Source organism: Balaenoptera ricei, chromosome 10, assembly GCF_028023285.1.
Source record: "Balaenoptera ricei isolate mBalRic1 chromosome 10, mBalRic1.hap2, whole genome shotgun sequence".
In the NCBI taxonomy this organism is placed as follows: domain Eukaryota; kingdom Metazoa; phylum Chordata; class Mammalia; order Artiodactyla; family Balaenopteridae; genus Balaenoptera; species Balaenoptera ricei.
This window is the reverse complement of record NC_082648.1, coordinates 100,962,948-100,982,685: the sequence shown is the minus strand read 5'-3', so window position 1 is coordinate 100,982,685 and position 19,738 is coordinate 100,962,948. Positions and strand designations below refer to the sequence as shown.

Here is a 19,738-nt window from a genome sequence, read left to right as displayed (position 1 = left end):
GTGGCTCTTGTTGAATCAAGGAATTGGTGGCTGATGTGTCTCCCGCGAGGATAAAAACCCCGTGAAGACAGGAGCCGCATCCGTCTGGCTCACGGCACGTCCCCAGAGCGGCCATGGGACAAACACTTGATCAATGAATTAACCAACCACTGGGTGGCCATGAGAACATCATTTTGATCCCTAGGTCTCAACGGGCCAACAAGGCCGAGGTGCATCCTGAGGCTATTCAGAGGACCAAGGAACACGCGAAGAGCACGTTGTCCCACGCCTGGCACACAGTAGGCGTTCATAAAAGGGCCTCCATCTTGGAGCAGACCGAGAGCCAGGAGAACCACTCACTGCGTGGCCCTGGGCAAGCCACGTCCTCACCGGGGCCTCTACTTACCCTTCTGTAGAAGGAGGTAATTGCAGGCCTGGTCCTACCCTAGGGGATGTTGAGGTATCAGCGGGAACAGAGCTCTCTCTGTCCTGGTCTCCACCCCAGCGGCTCCCCAGTAATAATAACGACAGCCAACCTCCAAGGCCACACTCTGGGCCTGGCCTTCATCTGGACGGGCCCACGCAGCCCTCACAACCCCCCTATAGGGTGGGCAGTATTATTGCCCTATACAGAGGGACCAGAAAGGCTAAGGCACTTGCCCAGAGTCACACAGCTAAGAGGTGGTGTTACCCCAATTTGAACAACCCTTCCCTTACCACCCAACTGCCCAGCCACTACTGTTGCTGAGATTCCGGGGGCCTGGTGGCAGGGGCCCACCCTCCCAGGCATGCAGGTCCCAGGGGGGAAGGTGGCAGAAGGAACTCAGGATTAATTCCATGGTGCCATGGAAGCAGATGCAAGCAACTGGCTCACACAGGGGGAAATTTAGTGAAACTTCCTCAGCACATGAGCCCACGTCTCACCTCACACCACCTGCTCCGAGCCCCAGACGGGGCCTAAAGGAACCCAGGGTTGCTGCATGGAATGCCAGCTCACAGCCTGCATCTCAGAATGCAGACGAGGTACCGTCTAGCCCTCGGCGTTAAGGGCTGTGAACCAACAGCAGGCCCAAGAAGAGGGTGGCAGGGTCCGGCACATAACAGGGGCTCCGAAATATGGCTCCTCCCTTGCCTCCTCCGCCCATGGAAACCCCACACCTCCTTCAAATACCCCCTCCAACAGGGAGCCCTCCTGGATCTCACCAAGCCCTCCTTGGGTCCCTTCTCTGTCTAGCAGCCTGGTGCTGGGCCCGCCATGGCATGGGGTCGGGGGTGCGCATCCAGCTGGGACGACAGGTAAGGGTCAAAGAGAAGACAGGTGCTCCTCCCACTCAGGCCCCAGGGGGCCTGCAACTAAAAGGTCCAGAACTGCTCGTGCTGGAGCCACAAAAGTCAAAGCAGAGACCACAGGCAGCTCGAGCACAGAGCAGCTGGACACCAGCAAGGCTGACAGCGGCCTCACTCAGGCCTCAGCAGCACCAGCACTTGGCCTGCAGCTGGCATAGGGGACCACGGGGCTGGCCTGACATCCCGGCCAGGAGACTGGGGAGCTGGCCGTCAAAGGGGTTCTTCGGGGCCCAGCTGTGGGGCTGCACAGAGCTGCTCCGGGTGGGGTGGGAAGGACACTGAGTGACACCTGCCGGCTCCCACCCCCTGCTGTCCTCCATCTCACATCTGGGTTCCGGGCAAGGCTGTGATGGAAGGGGGCTCCACGTAGCAAATAACAAGAACGATGTCTCCAATCGTGGAATGCCTGGCGCAGCCACTGGGCTCAGCTGAACCCTCCTACATCTTTACAACCACCCCCTGCAGGAGGTGCCCCATCACTCCCATTGTGCAGAGGAGGAAACTGAGGCACCGAGAAGTTAAGTGACTTGCCCAGGGTCACACAGCCCATAAGAGGTGAGGCCAAGAATTGAGCCCAGGCAGTTTGGTTCCAAAGCCGTGCTGTTAACTTCTAAGCAATCTAACTTTAAACAAAATGTTGTGTGTACGGGTGTGGGTGTGTGTGGGTATGTGGGTGTGCAGGGGAGACAGGGTGTTGGAAACCACTGGGCAAAGAGATCCAGTCCAGATTCCCCGGTCTGGCACCTGACCCTCCTGACCCTCTAGCCTCATCTCCCGCCGCCCCACCTGCACCTCACGTTCCACCCCTCCCATCGTGCTCAGCTCACCTCCACGCCTTTGCTCACGCTGGTTCCTCCTTTGACAATGACCTCATTCTGGTTTTTTGCCTAACAGACTTCCCCTCCCGGTCTGGGCTCTCATGCCCTGCCAGGCAGACTCGGCCATCTCCTCCCCTCTCCTGGCCTTGGCCCCGAGCTCATCACATCCCTGAGGGCCCCCCACCCCAGTCCTCGTCAGGACCTCACAGGCCGCTGGGAGGGTTTGTGGAGACCCTGTACACGGCGAGGACCAGGGAGATGACAGCAGGCATCTCCTGGGGCTCAAGGAAGGCAGGACAGTCCAGCATCTCCCCTCTGCCCCATGAGGAGGCCTTGGGAGGATGGGACCATGTCCTAAACCCCTCATAGCCTCTAGGCAGCAGGTGGTCACCGTGTGGCATCAGCCAGGGCCGCCCCAGGGCTTCCCAGCCACACTGTGTCATCAGCTGCTCTCCCTGAAGTCCCTGCACCCGGACAGGCCCCGGGTCCCCCCAGATCGCCCGTCAGCCTCCCTACATGTGCTGCTCTGGTTGATGGTGCAGCCTCAGGCCCTAACCCCTCCACGCCTGTGAATGTCCTTCTCTTCCCTCGTGGTTCAGGTCACCCCATCCCCTCCAGGGAGCCTTCCGGAATCAAGCCACTCTTTCAAGCACATGAGGTCTCTCCTTCCTGTGTATGGTGTCCTCCTCACCCTACCAGCACTTGGCACCCTGTGGCCATTGCCAGCTGGGCCTCTAAGGGCCAGGTGGTCTATCCAACTACAGGACGGGGACAATATATCAGTCCTCACAAGGCTGAGCAAGGATTAGAGACAATTCTTATGGAGATTTAAGCCCAGGGCCCAGCTTACTGTAATTGTTCAGAAATGATCTGCTGCCACCATCAACATCATCATAATCTTAATCATCACCATCACCATCATCATCACCATCACCATCATCATCACCATCATCACGGGGGTTACTATGGACACACCGACCGTCACGCAGACCCGTCATGACCTGTTCTCACCTTGATCCCCACTTAGCCAGGTGAGCCTAGGGATGAGGTCTGATTGCTCTGTGTCCCCAACAGGGAAAAAAGGCTTGATGTATACTTGTGATTTAAACAACTGCCGTCCCCATTACAGTAAAGCAGGACTTTGGCCTTCCATGAAAATTCCGACTGCCGCTCCTCAATCTGGCTAATCAATCACCACCCCCCCACCTATGCATCTTCTGTGTGTGTCAGAGGGACAGACAACAGGGAGATTCCTAGCACATGGAATAATGGTTAAAAGCAAGGATTCTGGAACCAAACTGCCTGGGTTTAATCTCAGCTCTGCCCATTCCTACTTGTGTGACCTTCAGCCAGGCCCTTACCCTCTCTGTGCCTCAGTTTCCTCACCTGGAAAATGGGGATACTAATAGTACCTGTCTATATGTGAGACAGTATAGCATATAGAATTATTTGCCAGATATGGAGAAACCAAGGCTCAGAGAGTGGCAGCGACCTGCCTAGGGTCACACAGCGTGAGGGGAGAGCTGGCCCCGGGTCTCTCTGCTGCTTCTCCCAGCCCCTCTTCCCTCCATGCACTCAGCCTCAGCTCCTCCATCCCCCCAGCACAGCTTCACTGTCACCAGCGGTCAGAACAGCGCCCACCAGGCACACTCACCACGGGGAGCCGTAGATCCGGAAGCCCCGCACGGTGACCTCCGAGTCCTGCAGGTAGATGCAGTTGGTTAGCAGCGACTGCACGTTCTCGTAGTTCTCCGGCTTCAGCTTCGACACGGACGGGAAGTAGTAAAAGTCCTGCTTGATGAGGTCGGCCATGAACTCCTGGTCGAAGGTCAGCTCATGGTTGCCTGCGATCACGATCTTGTACTCGTAGGGCAGGCTGCCTGCAGAGCCGACACAGACAGACACACGGTGCATCGCTGTTGGCTTCTGGAGGCCACAGTGCGGGGGGGAGGGGGCAGGCAAGAGCCCCTGGACCCCCCGGCAGAGCTGACCCTCGCTCCCGACAGGTGCCTTCTGATCAGAGGCGGCGGCGGCAGCCTGATTGCCATCCCTGTGGCCTCCCTGCCCCCGCTGCTGCTGGGTGACAGGCTGCCCGCCCCCGAGACCAGCAGGACGGGGCTGGGCAGTTTCCTGCAGGGCCTCTGAGCTGCAGTGGACCCGGCCCCATCCTCAGGACTCACCCACCTCCGTTTCTTCTGTCCAGGCCACTTTTCCACTGGAAGGAGACCCTGCCCTGGACCCCCAGGCCTGCCTCGCCAGCCTCACTGTCTCAGGCCCCCTCCACCTGGGGGTCTGACTCGTTAGCTTCCACATGAACAGGAATTGCAAGTTCTTTGCAGAGCCCAGGTCAAACCTTGGGAGACCCTACGCTCGGGAAAGATTACAGTGCCCGTCCCCACCCCTACTGCCACGGAATTCAAAGTCAAAACACAGTCTAAGCGGGAACAAAACAAAACCGTCCGTGTATAACATACACTGAGCTAATACTAGGGTCCTTCCAGCTGTGCTCTCTGCAAATGCCACGCGGTTCCTCAACACCGTGCTTCTTCCCCTTTCTTTCTCTGGGGCCTTACGTTGTAGATGCCCTAGGCAGGTGTGTGCACTGCCTCCCGGGTGATCTGGCCATGGGCTGGGTTCCAGGACGGCCGCCCAAGGCTACCACAGCCCCTCGGCCTCAGTAAACTGACCGCCACCCGCCCCAGCTCCCCAACACCCGCCGGCAGCCAGCCTGACCCCAGGCTCAGGCCCGTGACCCCCGACCTTGCACCAGCCTCAGCTGCTAGGTTCTCCGGGCCTGGAGAAAGAGTCATGATGGTACCTGATTAGGATTAAAAAATGAATTTCGAAGGTGAACCCCGAGGCCCAAGCCTTTTTCTTGCCCCCTCCCCAAGGGCGTGCCCTGGTGGGTCAAGCAAACACCAAGGGGCGTGTGAAGGTGCCAGCCCAGCACGGGGCCTTGGGGAGACGGGGTGTCCAGGCAGGAGAATGGTGACATTCCATAGCCATTTCACAGACAAGTAACTGCGGCCACTGAATGGAACTTCTAAACGACCTCAGCTCTGGTTTCTGAAGGAGCCAGGACAAAAGACACCAAACTTTACTCTGCGTCTGTTTCAGCAAGAAAGTCGCTTCTTTTGTCCGAATTCTTCAGCAGTAAGTGGCTAGTTAGCAGGACCCCGTGTACGTATCAGCCCTACTACGCGTCAGGCGCGGAGCCAGCCTTCATCATCTCCATCGTGCAGACGCGGAAACTGAGGCTCAGGAAGCTGCGGGGTGACGTGCTGGAGGCCACATGGCCAGGAGGTGGCAGAGCTGGATTCTGAGCCAGTCAGGCCTGTGTGACCCCAGACTTTCCACCTACTCGGGGAAAGCCCGGGAAGGCGCCCTCGACAAGGCCAGGGCGAGAGCCCCATCCTGACCACCGAGAGCCGTGGCCACACCTCTGGCTCCGGCCTCCCGTCCGGGGGTCCCAGGGTGATGTGAAAGGGAACCTTCCCAGAGGACAACCCCGGGCTAACAGAGATCCACACCTCAGGAGGCGTCTTCTCCATTCCCAGTGACCATGACTCCCACAGGAGCACACACAGGGCAAAGTGTCCGGATTTGGATCCAGCTGACCTGGGTTCTGTCACCTCTCATCCGAGCAAGTCACTTAACCTCTCTGAGCCTCAGTTTCCCCTCTGATTGACGTGAGTGTGCCTGGTAACTGCCCCTTTCTGGGGGCCAAGGGCCTCGTGTGGCCCTCAGCTCCACCAAGCCCCTTCCCTGTGGCTGGTCCCACCCAAGGGTAACACAGTCCAGGGACAGCAGAGCTCTCTCACCCTTGACCATGACCTGAAACTCAACCTCCTCTGCTGTGTGAGCCTTCTGTCAGAAACCCAATTCCAGAAATGCCTCTTCTCCAAATTCTGAGGACTGTCTGCCTTACTGGGAACTGAGGCCCACAATACCAGGTCAGCTGCGACAGACGTGGGATCAAACTCAGCTCCCCGTAAGGTTCCAGGAAGAATCCCGTTTGCCCAGCACTGTGGAAGCTCCAGGAAGAGGCAGGGTGAGTTTTATGGCTGAGCCACACAGTGAAGTTCTAGGTACCATAACTACACCTATTATCATATTCTAATTGCAATGAAATGGAAGCATCCAGAACCCAGTTAGAAACTTCTCCAGCCCACCCCCCTCCCACCCCTGCAGTTGGGAACTGCCCATTCTGCCTGGCCTCAGGCTCTATGGCCGTGGCAAAGGGCTGTTGGGTGGCCGCTCGCCTCCCAGCCTGGCCACAGAGGAGGTGGGGACCCCAGCACAGAGAGAGAAGTTTTTCACAAAACAAGCAGAAAACCATAATCTGTTCATCACTGCCTCACCGGCCACCCAGACTTCTTTACAGGTTTGAGAAAATAGCGTTCTCTCTTCTTTGGTGTTTGTCAACTCTGGGAGGCTGTCCGATGACAGGCATGGGCTCCAGGGGCTGACAGCTGGGTCCCAGACCCAGTTCTGCCACTAACCGGCTATATGACTTGACCTCCCCGGGCCTCCGTTTCCTCACCCATGAAACAGGAAGAATAATGCCTACCTCGCAAGACCGTTCTAGGATTACACAAGACAATGAATGGAAACACACAAAGCCTTTTGATGTTCAGAAAAAGTCAGCTTCCCTGGGCCAGAGTTTGCAAACTAGAAGCCAGCAGGCCAGCCCTGCCCACAGACATATTTTGTTTGGCATAATTTTTTGGCTTTTCTCAATTTGCATTTGTTGCCAACATTAAAAATTAGAGAAATTCCAATAAAATGTCATTCTTTCTGTTTTCTAAAAATCAATCAGTTAATTTTAAAATCTCACCATCCTGGCCTAGGCAAGTGCTGAGTGCCTTGCTTCCCTTAGACAGGAAGCAGAGGGCAATTTGCCCGGTCCCCACTTGTCCTTACTACTCACACCCAGTCCACTTCACTCATTTTAAGGTACTGCCCACTCCCAGCAGCGTTGGGGATTCTGGCCCCGGCCACAGTCCCTGGAGATGAAAGGGACCAGACCTGGCCCCTGCCCCTCCGAGCTGCCAACCAGGCCGTGGGGATGAGCTCCCCAAGGCCCCTCTGCCTCCCCGCCTCACCCATCCTCCTATTTGTCATCCCAGCCTGGCCCAGGGATGCTGAGACGTCCTCTTGTTCTCCTCACAGGAGAGAATCCGGAGCAGAGAGGAGATGTGTTGGCTTCACCACCTCCATCCCAAGCAGGTCCCTGCAGAAGTCCGGAAAGCGGAGCCCCCGCCAGCACCCCAGGTGACACGGTGCAGAGACCCCTCTCTCCAGTGATGCTCAGGCTGCCGGCGGGGAGGGGAGAGGCTTGCCTGGGCCTGAGCATCTGGAGAAGGGTCGTGGGGGACAGCACAGAGAAGCCTGCCATTTCCGGGACCTCACTGTTGGGCCAGCCACCCTCGGTAAAAGGCTGGGCCCTCCCGAGGTGGGCTCTGTTACTTCTGCCTCGAAGCTGGGGAACGAGGGTCCCCGGTCAGGAACCTGCCCAGGTCCCGCAGCAGGTGAACGGGAGAAGCAATGCTAGGTGCTGGTCCAGCTGACGCCACACCTCTGGGTCAGCAGCTCAGATTCGTTCAAGGCCACCAGGCCAGCCCCTCGCCACAGTGCAGTCGCGGCTGGAGCAGCGGCCACCACGACTGCCTTCCGCACTAGTTCTCTGCGTTTCCACTTCCAGCATCCATCCACCCCACTCGGCGCACCGCCCCGGCTCGGGGAGCCCGAGCCGCACTAATGTATTGATGTCATGTCTCTGACCGGGGGTGTTACTTAAGCAAATTAGCAAATTACTCCAACCATACAGTTTCATTTATTTCCGCAGCTCCTGACTACCAGGGACTGAGGAGTGGGCAGGAGGCTGTGGGCTCTCCCCTGTTCCTCCCACCTCGGATCAGAGGAGGTAACTGAGGCTTCTTCCCTCCCAGGGAGGAATCAGCTCCGGGACATAAAGCCAGGTGGGGGGCAGGAGCCATAACATGCTGGCGTGACACCCTCAAATATTGTCTGGTTTCTCCCCAAGAGATGGGTGCCACACAGCTTGGAGGCAGGGCGCTCATCCATTTGTGAACACAGAAACCTTCCAGCACCATGCCCTTCTGAGCTGGAAGTCCAGCCACAGACACATCTCTGTCTGCATGTTCACTTGGACTTGGCAACTCGCCAGCTGTGTATAACCTTAAAAGACACTTAAGTATTATTATCCCCATTTTACATCTGGGAAAATGGAGGTTCAGAGAGGTTACACAAATCAATAACAAAGTGATGAACAAGCACAGAGGGTAATGGACAGTTTGGCAGTTTTTGTGGCTTGGCCTCATCAAACTCATCCTGAACTGGTACCATCATGCTACACTGCCTCTCAGCAGGTAGACAGATCGTTGGATGGATGATGGATGGATGGATGAGTGGATGGATAGATGGATGGATGCATGATGGATGGATGATGGATGGATAGATGGATGGATGCATGATGGATGGATGATGGATGGATGATGGATGGATGATGGATGGATGAGTGGATGGATAGATGGATGGATGCATGATGGATGGATGAGTGGATGGATAGATGGATGGATGCATGATGGATGGATGAGTGGATGGATAGATGGATGGATGCATGATGGATGGATGATGGATGGATGATGGATGATGGATGGATGGATGGATGGATGGATGGATGATGGATGGATGAGTGGACGGATAGATGGATGGATGATGGATGGATGGATGGATGATGGATGGATGATGGATGGATGAGTGGATGGATAGATGGATGGATGAGTGGATGGATAGATGGATGGATGATGGATGGATGGATGGATGGATGATGGATGGATGAGTGGATGGATAGATGGATAGATGAGTGGATGGATAGATGGATGGATGGATGGATGCATGAGTGGATGGATAGATGGATGGATGGACAAAGAAGGATGGATTATGGATAGATGAATAGATGGAAAGAGATAGATGGATGCATTTATAAATCAATCAATCCATCTTGGGATAGCTCTGTCTCCTTTATACCAACTGATCTCTGTCTACCTGGATCCCTCCCTTTCCTCCAAATTTTTCCTCCAACTGTCCTGGCAGGGCTTGCTATCCAGACCCACCTCCCTCACCCATAATCCTGACTGGCCCTCTCTGAATCATCTCCCATTGGACCTGCTCTCTCGTAGATGGGGGTGGAAGAGCCAGAACCAAGGCTCTGGTAAGGCTTAACTATCACAGAGGCAAGTGGAAAAGTCCCCTCCTCTGTTCTGGGGCTGCCACCTCTGTTGCTACAACCTAAAGCTGCATTAGATGCTCACATCAGCCTGCAGCTCTTACCAACCTGATTGTGGATAAAATGCCCAACGACCAATCATCAGAGGCTTTCTGGCGTAGCTTCATCTTCTCCCTCCTGTATCTGGGTAGTGAATGAGGGAGTGTTTGGGGGCCCGCAATGACCATTTGACTTGCAGGGGCTTCGTGGGGAAAAAGATGAGATGAAAACAAACTCTTCCTCCCCATGCCTGCCCAGAGGAAATTAATGTTGTTCCCTCTGCCCCTTCTTGCGGCTGTCCTTCCTGGCAGTAGAGAAGAGGGCTAATATACAGGGGAACCACCCCAGTGCCCAGATGGGAGCACCTGCCCTGACAAGGTGCCAAGAGTGCCTGAACCCCGGGTGTTCTCCAGCAGGTGTCTGGGGGCTGTGCCAGCTTGGTGAGGCTCCGAGAGGGGACAAATGGGCCCAATGCCTTCTCACACCCACCTCCCTCAGCCCAACAGAAGCAAAGAATCCAGTCAGCCTATCCCCAAAGCCCAGCAAGCCAGAAACTCGCTTTCTTCCCTGAAGCTGGGCCCTGTTTTAACCCCCCGGCCCTGGTCAGCTGCCCACAAGCTCTGTCTGAGCACAGGCTGTGTTCCAGAAGCTGGACAAGGCACCAAACAAAGCTTAGTCCTGAGGTCAGTGCCAGAAGTGACACGCAGAGCTTCCAATCCACACCCCTCATTGGACAGAGGGGGAAACTGGAGCTCAGAGAGGGAAAGGGGCTTGTCTGAGGTCACACAGCAAGAGAACAGCGAACCAGCACTCGAACCCCAGCCTCCAACCTCAGGAACGCAGAACAGTGGTCACACCAGCCAGCCTCTGGTGGGACATGCAGGCTGAGCTGGGGACTGGAAAGATAGGACATTCGGGAAGAGTGAGGGTCTGCTTGGCTCCTGGGCCAGGTGGGCCTTGCTGGGGTGTGATCTCCCAGCCTCGGGTCTGGGAGAAGCAGCAAGTCCTCGTGGAAACCAGCCCTCCTCCCTGCTTTTCAGAGCTGGTGGGCATTGTTATGCATTTGTATTCTGCGTGATAACGTCCAGCTCATCTTCCCCAAATGCTTCGTTTCTTCTCAGCCAGCTCCCTTGAAATCCTGGCATTTGCTAGCCATGGATTTGTTGGTGGTAAAAAGACCATTAGGTATTCATCAGCAGAGAATTGGAGGATGATCATACTATTTTAACTTTTCATTTGCCATCTATGTCCAAATAGATATGCACCCACACGTAGATTCCACATGGCAGCGAGTATGCGCGGGGTTCAGAGCACAAAGGGGGATGCAAACGAAAGCTCTGCTACTTGCGCTTCCAAGATTAATCTCCCTCCAAAAGGTTACAATTCTTTATCGCTAACACTTACCCATCCCATTGAACAGAAAGTGCTACCTCCAAACTGCATAATCTGTTCAATTCAACATGATATGTGCAAGCTTCTCCATAATGTACGCCATTCCCGGAGCGGCGTTCGGAGCCCGGCAGAGTTTTAGTGTTCTCTGAATGCAGCGGCAATCAGGCAAATGCCCACTTATGGCTCCTCCCGCCCATCCCCGTCTCGCAGAACACAGCAGAGGGGAATGGAATAAAGAGACGGCATAACGATCTCTGATTGCATTTTTAGTGCGTCTTTGACAGTTCTGTGTTTAAACACTTGCCCATGTCTGGGAGATTCACGTGACCAGACTTCCTGGGATGGCACTCGATCTAGGGTAACTCTGGAGTGGAGACTCGGCTTCAAGCTGCCGCCGGGGCTGGCTGCAGGGGGCTCGGGCACACGCGTGCCATCGCCAGGCACACACAGAGCACACGGGCCGGCGATGCAAAAAGGGAATCTGTGTGCAGCCCGAGCAGGCGGGAGAGGCTGAAGACAGGTGCCTGGGCCAAGGGCAGGGCTGAGAGATGGGAGCACGCTGCACGGGCTGTGTCCCCCAGAAGCTGGTTTGTGCTGCCCCGTGCCAGGCACAGTGATAAGCAATTTAGATGCAAGGCTTCTAGACACCCTTGGAGAGCAAGGCTGGACCCCATCTCTGCCTCCTCCCGGCGACTTGGCCTGGAGTGAAAACCCTCACTTCTCAGCCTCGGCATCCCCATCTGCAAAGGCGGAACGTTCAGGGTTCTTCACGGAGTTCTTGGAAAAATCAAACTAGGGAAGACACATAAAGCCCCTGTATTGGACTTATACAGAGATTTGTTTCAATCAGGTACGGTAAGACTTGCAGACACGGAAACGACTGCCCTGAGGAAGAAGGTGATACTCACAGATCCCTAGAAACAGGGCAAGCGGGCAGATGGGCTAGTGAATAATGAGGGTGGGCTCTGGGGCACAGGGCTGACCCTCGTTGTCTGCTCCCAGGCCCTGGGGTGATTGATCAGGGCAGTGTGTGCAACAGCCCCGTGCAGGACGTGGCTGGGGGTGGGGGGTGGAGTCTGGATTGGTTGGTTTGCTTGTGAAAGGTGTGCTCAGAGGTGAGTCCTTTACTATCTCTACAATGGGTTAACTCTGGAGGGGTAGTTCCTCAGGGTCAGCCAGCCTCCAAGGTGCCAAGCCATCAGAATTCAGAAAACCAAAGGCATGATTTATACAACCTGGATGGTAGCTGTTATCACTGTCTTTAGGGATGTTAGGAGGAGTAAATGCCATGCTCTGCTATGAAATCCAGAAATGTTAGCTGGGAAGATGGAGAGAAAAGAGGCCTAAGAAAGTCAGGTCACTTGCCTGGGGTCACATAGCAGCACGGGAGTCCAAATCGCCTGCCTAAACCTGGGTGTCGAGACCCCCCCCCGCCCACTGTACGACAGATAGTCCTGGGAGGGCGGACCCTCCACCCACCGAGCTGCAGGCCGGCCCCCTCGGGTTCCATGGGGGAGGGTTCTGGATTCACAACCCAACACCGGTGCCCATATTTAAAAGGCAAATGCGATTTTTCTTCTGTTTCATCCTAATAGCCAAAATGTTTAACTTTCAAACATTTGTTTTTCCTGGGAAATGTTTTAAAAACAGGAACATTCAGTCCTAATCATCTATTTAAATGCTTGTTTCAATTGCTACTGCAGAGCACATAGGACTTCAGGCTGAAGGGGACAGTTGAAAGGTTTCTGGGTGTTTCCTCCCCCAAATTAGGCCTCCTGTAGCCAGAAAGATTTTGTGGGAACCTCTCCAGAACACACATGCTCAAACACATCATGAAAGGCTCCCCACGGCCCTCACAAGGGGCCAAGCTGGTGACCATGGATGTAACACGCATTCAGAACTCAAGGCTACGGCGCCCCCTCCAGGCCAGGCCCCGGTGGTGCCCTGACCTCAACTTTCCGCAGCACGACACACCGTGCACCCCTCTGAGCTGCTTGAGGCCTCTTTGCTCATGCTGTTCCATCCAACTAGGACCCTCTTCCTGCCCTTCTTTCTGAGCCAACTCCAACTGGTTCTCCCTTCATCAATGGGCCCAAGTGCCACTTCCTCCAGGCTGCCTGCCATGAGCACCCTCTTTCACCCAGCACTCGGGGCTCCCAGCTCCGCCCAGCCTGAGCTCTCGCTGTCGCTGCTTGTCTGCTTCCCCCACCAGCCGGGCATCCTTCCAGGCTGGGACCGGCCTGCTTCCTCTCTTGCGCCCAGCACAGGGCTGGCTATGGGGGGAAGTGCTCATATACGCTCACTGAATGCAAGATGTATTATCATCCACGTAGGATAGAGGATGAGGATCAGAGGGTGAGGTCAATGACTCACCAAAGGTCCCCAAGCAGTCCACTACGGAATGTTCCAGAAGGATCATCGTTAAGATGCTGACCAGCCTGTCGGGTGGCAGCCCCCAAACTGTCGTGGCTTTCACTCCCTCAACAGACGTCAAGATGGGCACAAGGCCCAGGCGTGGGGCTGGCACTCGGAGGCTCCAGTAAGAGCCTCCCTGGAGGCAGGGAGGCCTGGGTTCAGCCTCAGCTCTGCTACCACATCACCGGACCCGGGTGAGGCCTTCCCCTGCTCAGGTCTCAGTTTCCCCATCTATCCCATGAGGAGCTCCTGACCCTTAGAGAGCCCTTTCAGCTTTCTAAGACCCTCCAGGAGGTGCCGGGGTTGGGGGCGCTTCCCAAGGCAGGTGCTAATAGGGCCAAACAGCAGGATAGAAAGGGCTCACACAGGGCAGGGCATTTTGAATGCCCACATTTGCCTGCTTGCTGCTGACATCCTGTGAAATCAACAGTAAAGGAATAAAAAGGTATGACCCTCCACAAGAAGCAAAGCGAGCTGTGGCCAGAGCCCCAGGCGGCTCAGGGACCCAAGCTCAGGTGCACGGTCTGACCTAGAACCCATGGGAGCAGGTAGGCCCAGGGGCCCTCCCCCATCACACCTGTCACCTCGCCCTTCACCCACCAATCTCTGCAGAAGAGAGGGTATTTACTCTCAAGGGAAAATAACAGCTCCACAGAGCCCCATTTAAGGACCATAGGGCTTGAGGGAGGATGGGCAGTGAGGTCGGAGGCTGAACAACAGGAGGATAAAGTGAAAGAATAAATATAGTGACTGTGGAGACCCCAGGCCCCTTCCCCAGTGAGCTCTCAGGTTCTGGAAGCCAGCCTTGGAAACTGGGGAACTCATTTCTGGGGAGAAAGATAGGTCCAGGAGAAAACACCTACAGATAGTGATATCAGGGGCTCCCCAAAGAGATGGCCAGGACCCCATCACAGTACACCCTCCACCCCCCACACACACGTATACACACAGCTTATCAACAGCTTTCAAACGTCTAGTTCTTAAACACAACACACAGGATCATCAGACCTCAGAGAAAAGCCTCCAAGCTGAAAATGGAGGCAGAGGCCAAAACAAGAAGAAAGGAAATTGGAGGAAAAGGGGCTGATGCAGGGGGAAAAAATAACATATAATTACCACCATTGGTGAGATAACAGAAGATACTGCACCCGTGAAATTCTAGCAGGGTGCTCTTAACAAAAGAAACTAAAACGTGGCAGAATTTTAAAATTTTGGTTAGAGAGTAGAAGATGGAATTGAGGAAATATCCCAGAGACTGAAACAAAATGACAATAAAGTGACCAGGCAAGGAAAGAGACAAAAATCAGAGAATCAAAACCAGAGGTCCGGGCTTCCCTGGTGGCGCAGTGGTTGAGAATCTGCCTGCCAATGCAGGGGACACGGGTTCGAGCCCTGGTCTGGGAAGATCCCACATGCCGCGGAGCAACTGGGCCCGTGAGCCATAATTACTGAGCCTGCGCGTCTGGAGCCTGTGCTCTGCAGCAAGAGAGGCCACTATAGTGAGAGGCCCGTGCACCGCGATGAAGAGTGGCCCCCACTTGCCACGACTAGAGAAAGCCCTCGCACAGAAACGAAGACCCAACACAGCCATAAGTAAAAAAAAAAAAAAAAAAAAAAAAAAAAACCAGAGGTCCCACATTTGGATACTATGAAAAAGAAGTCAGAAAAAAAAGAGGGGAGGGAAATTTTGAGAAAAAAAAAAAAAAAAAGAATATGAGAGAATGTCCCAGGATTAAAGGACAATATTTGCTCCATTAAAAGGGTTACCTGAGTGCCCACAATAATGAATGAAAAAACACCCACATCTGAGGCACACTGCCCAGAAACAAAACAGGTCATATACCAAGGGTGAGATATCCAAACGATAGTGGAATCTTCAAGAGTGACACAGAAAACTAAAAGAAAACAGAGCAATGCCTTCCAAATTTTGAGGGAAAACGATCTGCTACCCAGAATTCTACACCCAGACAAACTATCAATTAAGACTGAGGACAAAATAAAGACTTTTTCTGACATACAATTTTGCCAAACATTTATCTCCAGTGCATTCTTTCTCAGAAAGCTACTGAAGGGTGTGTTCCACCAGAATGAGGGAGTAAACCAAGAAAAAGGAAAACATGGGATCCCGGAACCAGGAGCTCCAAGAGAAAAGGAAGGCAAAGGGAAACGGTGAAGGGGGATCCAGGATGACGAGTGTACACAGGCCTGGAGGGCAGCTAATCCAGACCGGGGCAGGGGTTGGAGGCTCAGGAAGTACAAGAAAAATGGGCCAACTGATGGCCTGGCCCCGCCCACCACACTGCTGAGGGGCACTTCAAATCCTGCAGGAGACAGGGATGAACCACAATGGGTACATGGAAAAACAAGCAAACAAAACAATTTACTACTTTAGGAAAAACAATAGGTTATGCAATGAATATTTAACCAAAAACTGTGATGGGACTATAGCAAAAGGATAAGAGAGGAGATGTGTATATATGGGTAGAGAGACTAAGTCTCTAAATTTTCATTTTTCATAGTAAGACATTAAAAAGTAATCCCTAAAATTGAAAAATAAAAAACAGCAATATAAGGTTGTTACGTAGAGACATTGTGGTGATAAATCAGCAGCTACCAGATTTGCACGGGGAATAGGAATCAGGACTGGGGAGGACCTGGGGAGGAGGCTGCTGGCTTTACCATAAGCCTTGTAGCATGTTGTGACTCATTCTGCACATGTATTACCTTAATGCAAATAAAACTGTAATGAAATTAAAAGACGGCATTGGAGGCCAGGCACTCCTCGCCTGCCTCCTACCTCTGCCCAGGGCAGCCTGACCTCGCACTGGTTCTACCCGCTGCTCAAAATCTAGAACCAAATCAAACTGGGTCACAATTGAATCTGTAGATTGTTTTGCATGGTACTGACATCTTAACAATCTGATTCTGAGGATCTAAGGGCTGGGACGACTCTAGCAACAAGGTTCAAAGGCAGGTGATCTGGCCAAGCATCTCCTCACTCTGGTAGGTCAGACAGCCACTAATAACATCACATGTGTCACCTGCTGAGAGTCTGAGACAGGCTCCCTCCTGCCTTACTTCTAACTCTCACAACAGCCCCACAAAATGGGCAGTAGATTGGCAGATGAAGAAATTGGGGCTCAGTGAGGTTAAATAACTACAAAATGGGTAAGCAGAGAAGTGGGAATCCATCTGTAGCTGAAGCCTCAATCTCTCCATTTCTGTCACACCACCAAGACATATTACATATGCCAAAGAAATATTCCTCAGAAAAAAAAAAGAAAAAAATGGTGCCATATACTTGAGTCCTTATAAAATCTCCCCTGTTATGAGGAGCTCTCAATGATTTTATTTTAAACAACATAACATTTTGGAGATATCTTGTGGCTTCATAAACAAGCCTTTACAGACCATCTTGAAAAGCAATACAGATGTCAGAACAAGTTAAACGAATTCAGCAAAGGTGCAGGATACAAAAACAATGGGCAAGACAAGCAGTTGCATTTCTATACACTAACAATAAACAATCTGAAAAGGATATTAAGAAAACAATCTTATCTGCAATAGCATCAAAAAGAATAAAATAGGACTTCTCTGGTGGTGCAGTGGTTAAGAATCCGCCTGCCAATGCAGGGGACACGGGTTCAAGCCCTGGTCCGGGAAGATCCCACATGCCGCAGAGCAACTAAGCCCATGCACCACAACTACTGAGCCTGCGCTCTAGAGCCCACGAGCCACAACTACTGAGCCTGCGTGCCACAACTACTGAAGCCCGTGCATCTAGAGCCCATGCTCTGCAACAAGAGAAGCCACCACAATGAGAAGCCCACGCACTGCAACAAAGAGTAGCCCCTGCTCAGCACAACTAGAGAAAGCCCACATGCAGCAACGAAGACCCAATGCAGCCCAAAATAAATAAATAAATTTATTTTTTTTAAAAAAAAGAATAAAATACTTAGGAATAAATTTAACCAAGGAGGTGAAATATTTGTACACTGAAAACTCCAAAATATCTGCTGAAAGAGACTAAAGAAGACACCAATAAGTGGAAAGAAGTCCTGTGCTCATGGATTGGAAGACTTCATATAGTTAAGATGTCAGTACCATCCAAAACAATCTACAGATTCAATGGAATCCCTATAAAAATCTCAATGATGTTTCTTTCAGAAACAGAAAATCCATCCTAAAATTCATAGGAAATCTCAAGAGTCCCTGAATAGCCAAAATAATCTTGAAAAAGAAAAACAAAGTTGGAGGTCCCACACGTCCTGATTTCAAAACTGACTACAAAGCTACAGTAATTAAAACAGTACAGTACTGGCATAAATACAGACATATAGATCAATGCCATAGAATAAAGAGCCCAGAAGTAAACATATATGGTCAAATGATTTTCGACAAAGGGGCTAAGAGGGAAAAGAACAGTCTTTCAATAAATGGTGCTGGGAAAACTAGACATCCAATGCCAAAGAATGAAGCTGGCCCCTTAATATCATATACAAAAATGAACTCAAAACGGAACAAAGATCTAAAGGTAAGAGCTAAAATTATAATACTCTTAAAAGAAACCATAGGGGGAAAGCTCCATGACATTGGATTTGGCAATGATTTCTTGGATATTACACCAAAAGTGCAGGCAACAAAAGAAAAATATATCAAAATTTAATGGGCTTCCCTGGTGGCGCAGTGGTTGAGAATCTGCCTGCCAATGCAGGGGACACGGGTTCGAGCCCTGGTCTGGGAAGATCCCACATGCCACGGAGCAACTGGGCCCGTAAGCCACAGTTACTGAGCCTGCGCGTCTGGAGCCTGTGCTTCACAGCAAGAGAGGCCGCGATGGTGAGAGGCCCGCGCACCGCGATGAAGAGTGGCCCCCGCTTGCCGCAACTAGAGAAAGCCCTCACACAGAAACGAAGACTCAACACAGTCATAAATAAATAAATAAATAAATAAATAAAAGAACGTGAATTTCTAAAAAAAAAAAAAAAAAAAATTTAAAACTTCTGTACATCAAAGACACCATCAGCAGAGTGAAAAGGCAACCCAAAGAATGGGAAAAGAATTGCAAATCATATTTCTGGTAAGATGTTAATACCCAGAATATACAGAGAGCTCCTAAAACTCAACAACAAAAACCCCCAAACAATCCAATTCAAAAATGGGCAAAGGACTTGAATTGAGATTTCTCCAAAATGGCCAATAAGCACATGAAAAGATGTTCCACATCACTGATCATTAGGGAACTGCAAATCAAACTGTGAGATAACAACCTCACACCCATCAGGATGGTTACTATCAGAAAAACAGAAAACAGCAAGTGCCGGTAAAGTTGTGGAGAAATGACAGCCCTTGGGCACTGTTGGTAGGACTATAAAATGGGACAGCCGCTGTGGAAAACAGTATGGAAGTTTCTCAAAAAATTAAAAACAGAACTCGCACATGATCCACCAGTTCCATTTCTGGGTATTTGCCCTGAAGAATTGGAAGAAGGGACACAAACAGGCATTTGCACCCTCATATTCGCAACAGCGTTATTCACAACAGCCCAAAGGTGGGAGCAACTCAGGTGTCCATTAACAGATAAATGGATAAGTACAATGTGGCATATCCATGCAATGGAATATAATTCAGCCTTAAAAAGGAAGGAAATTTTGACACACACTACAACATGGGTGAACCTTGAGGACATTATGCTCAGTGAAATAAGCCAGACACAAAAGAACAAATACTGTACGATTCTGCTTATATGAGGTCCCTGTAGTCAAATTCACAGAGACAGAAAGTAGAATGGCGAGTGCCAGGGGCTGGGGGAGGAGGAGTTAGTATGTAATGGGTACGGCGTTTCAGTTTGGGAAGATGAAGAGTTCAGGAGATGGATGGTGGTGATGGTTGCACAGCAATGTGAATGTGCTTCAGGCCACTGAACTGCACACTTGAAAAAGGTTAAAATGGTAAATGTTATGTATATTTAACCACGATTTAAATTTTAAAATAATCTTAAAAGAAGAGAACCAAAGGCCTTGAATTCCAGACACTAGAATTGTGAGCAGGTAGAACCATAGGTTCTTGGAACTCTTAGACTCCTAGAATCTTAGAGCCCTGGAGGCCAATCATTCTAATCTTGGAAGCAAACAATTCTAGAACTTTAGAAGTCATCAAGGTTTACAGGTGGAAAGGGACTTAGTGGCCATCTAGGGTCTTGGCCCCCTCACCCTTCCCCCTTTATCAAAAAGTCCTAATTGAGAAGCTCCAGGCCAGGAAGCCTATACCTGCTTCCATCCTTCCAGAAAATTCCCAGCATGGATTTCACCTGGAGTTTGACAGCCCTGGGTGAAAGACATGACTACAGGGACAGATACCTGGCCTTCGTGTTACTGAATAAACATTTTTCCAAAAGGTTCCTCTGGTGCCTTCTGACACCTACAAACAACCCTTTTAAAGAGGAAAAAAATTGGCCCAAAACAATATTCTTTGCAGTAGCAACTGAAATAAGTAT

The 19,738-nt window shown here is 51.8% G+C and overlaps 1 protein-coding gene across 1 annotated transcript in view; it reads right to left on the bottom strand.

Moving 5' to 3' along the window:
* MPPED1 (metallophosphoesterase domain containing 1) overlaps positions 1-19,738 on the bottom strand; it is a 64,509-nt gene that overhangs the window by 20,103 nt on the left and 24,668 nt on the right. Inside the window, exon 3 of the mRNA XM_059934892.1 lies at positions 3,799-4,024. Within this exon, the coding sequence (XP_059790875.1) occupies positions 3,799-4,024 (226 nt within the window). The remainder of the gene's footprint in view (positions 1-3,798; positions 4,025-19,738) is intronic.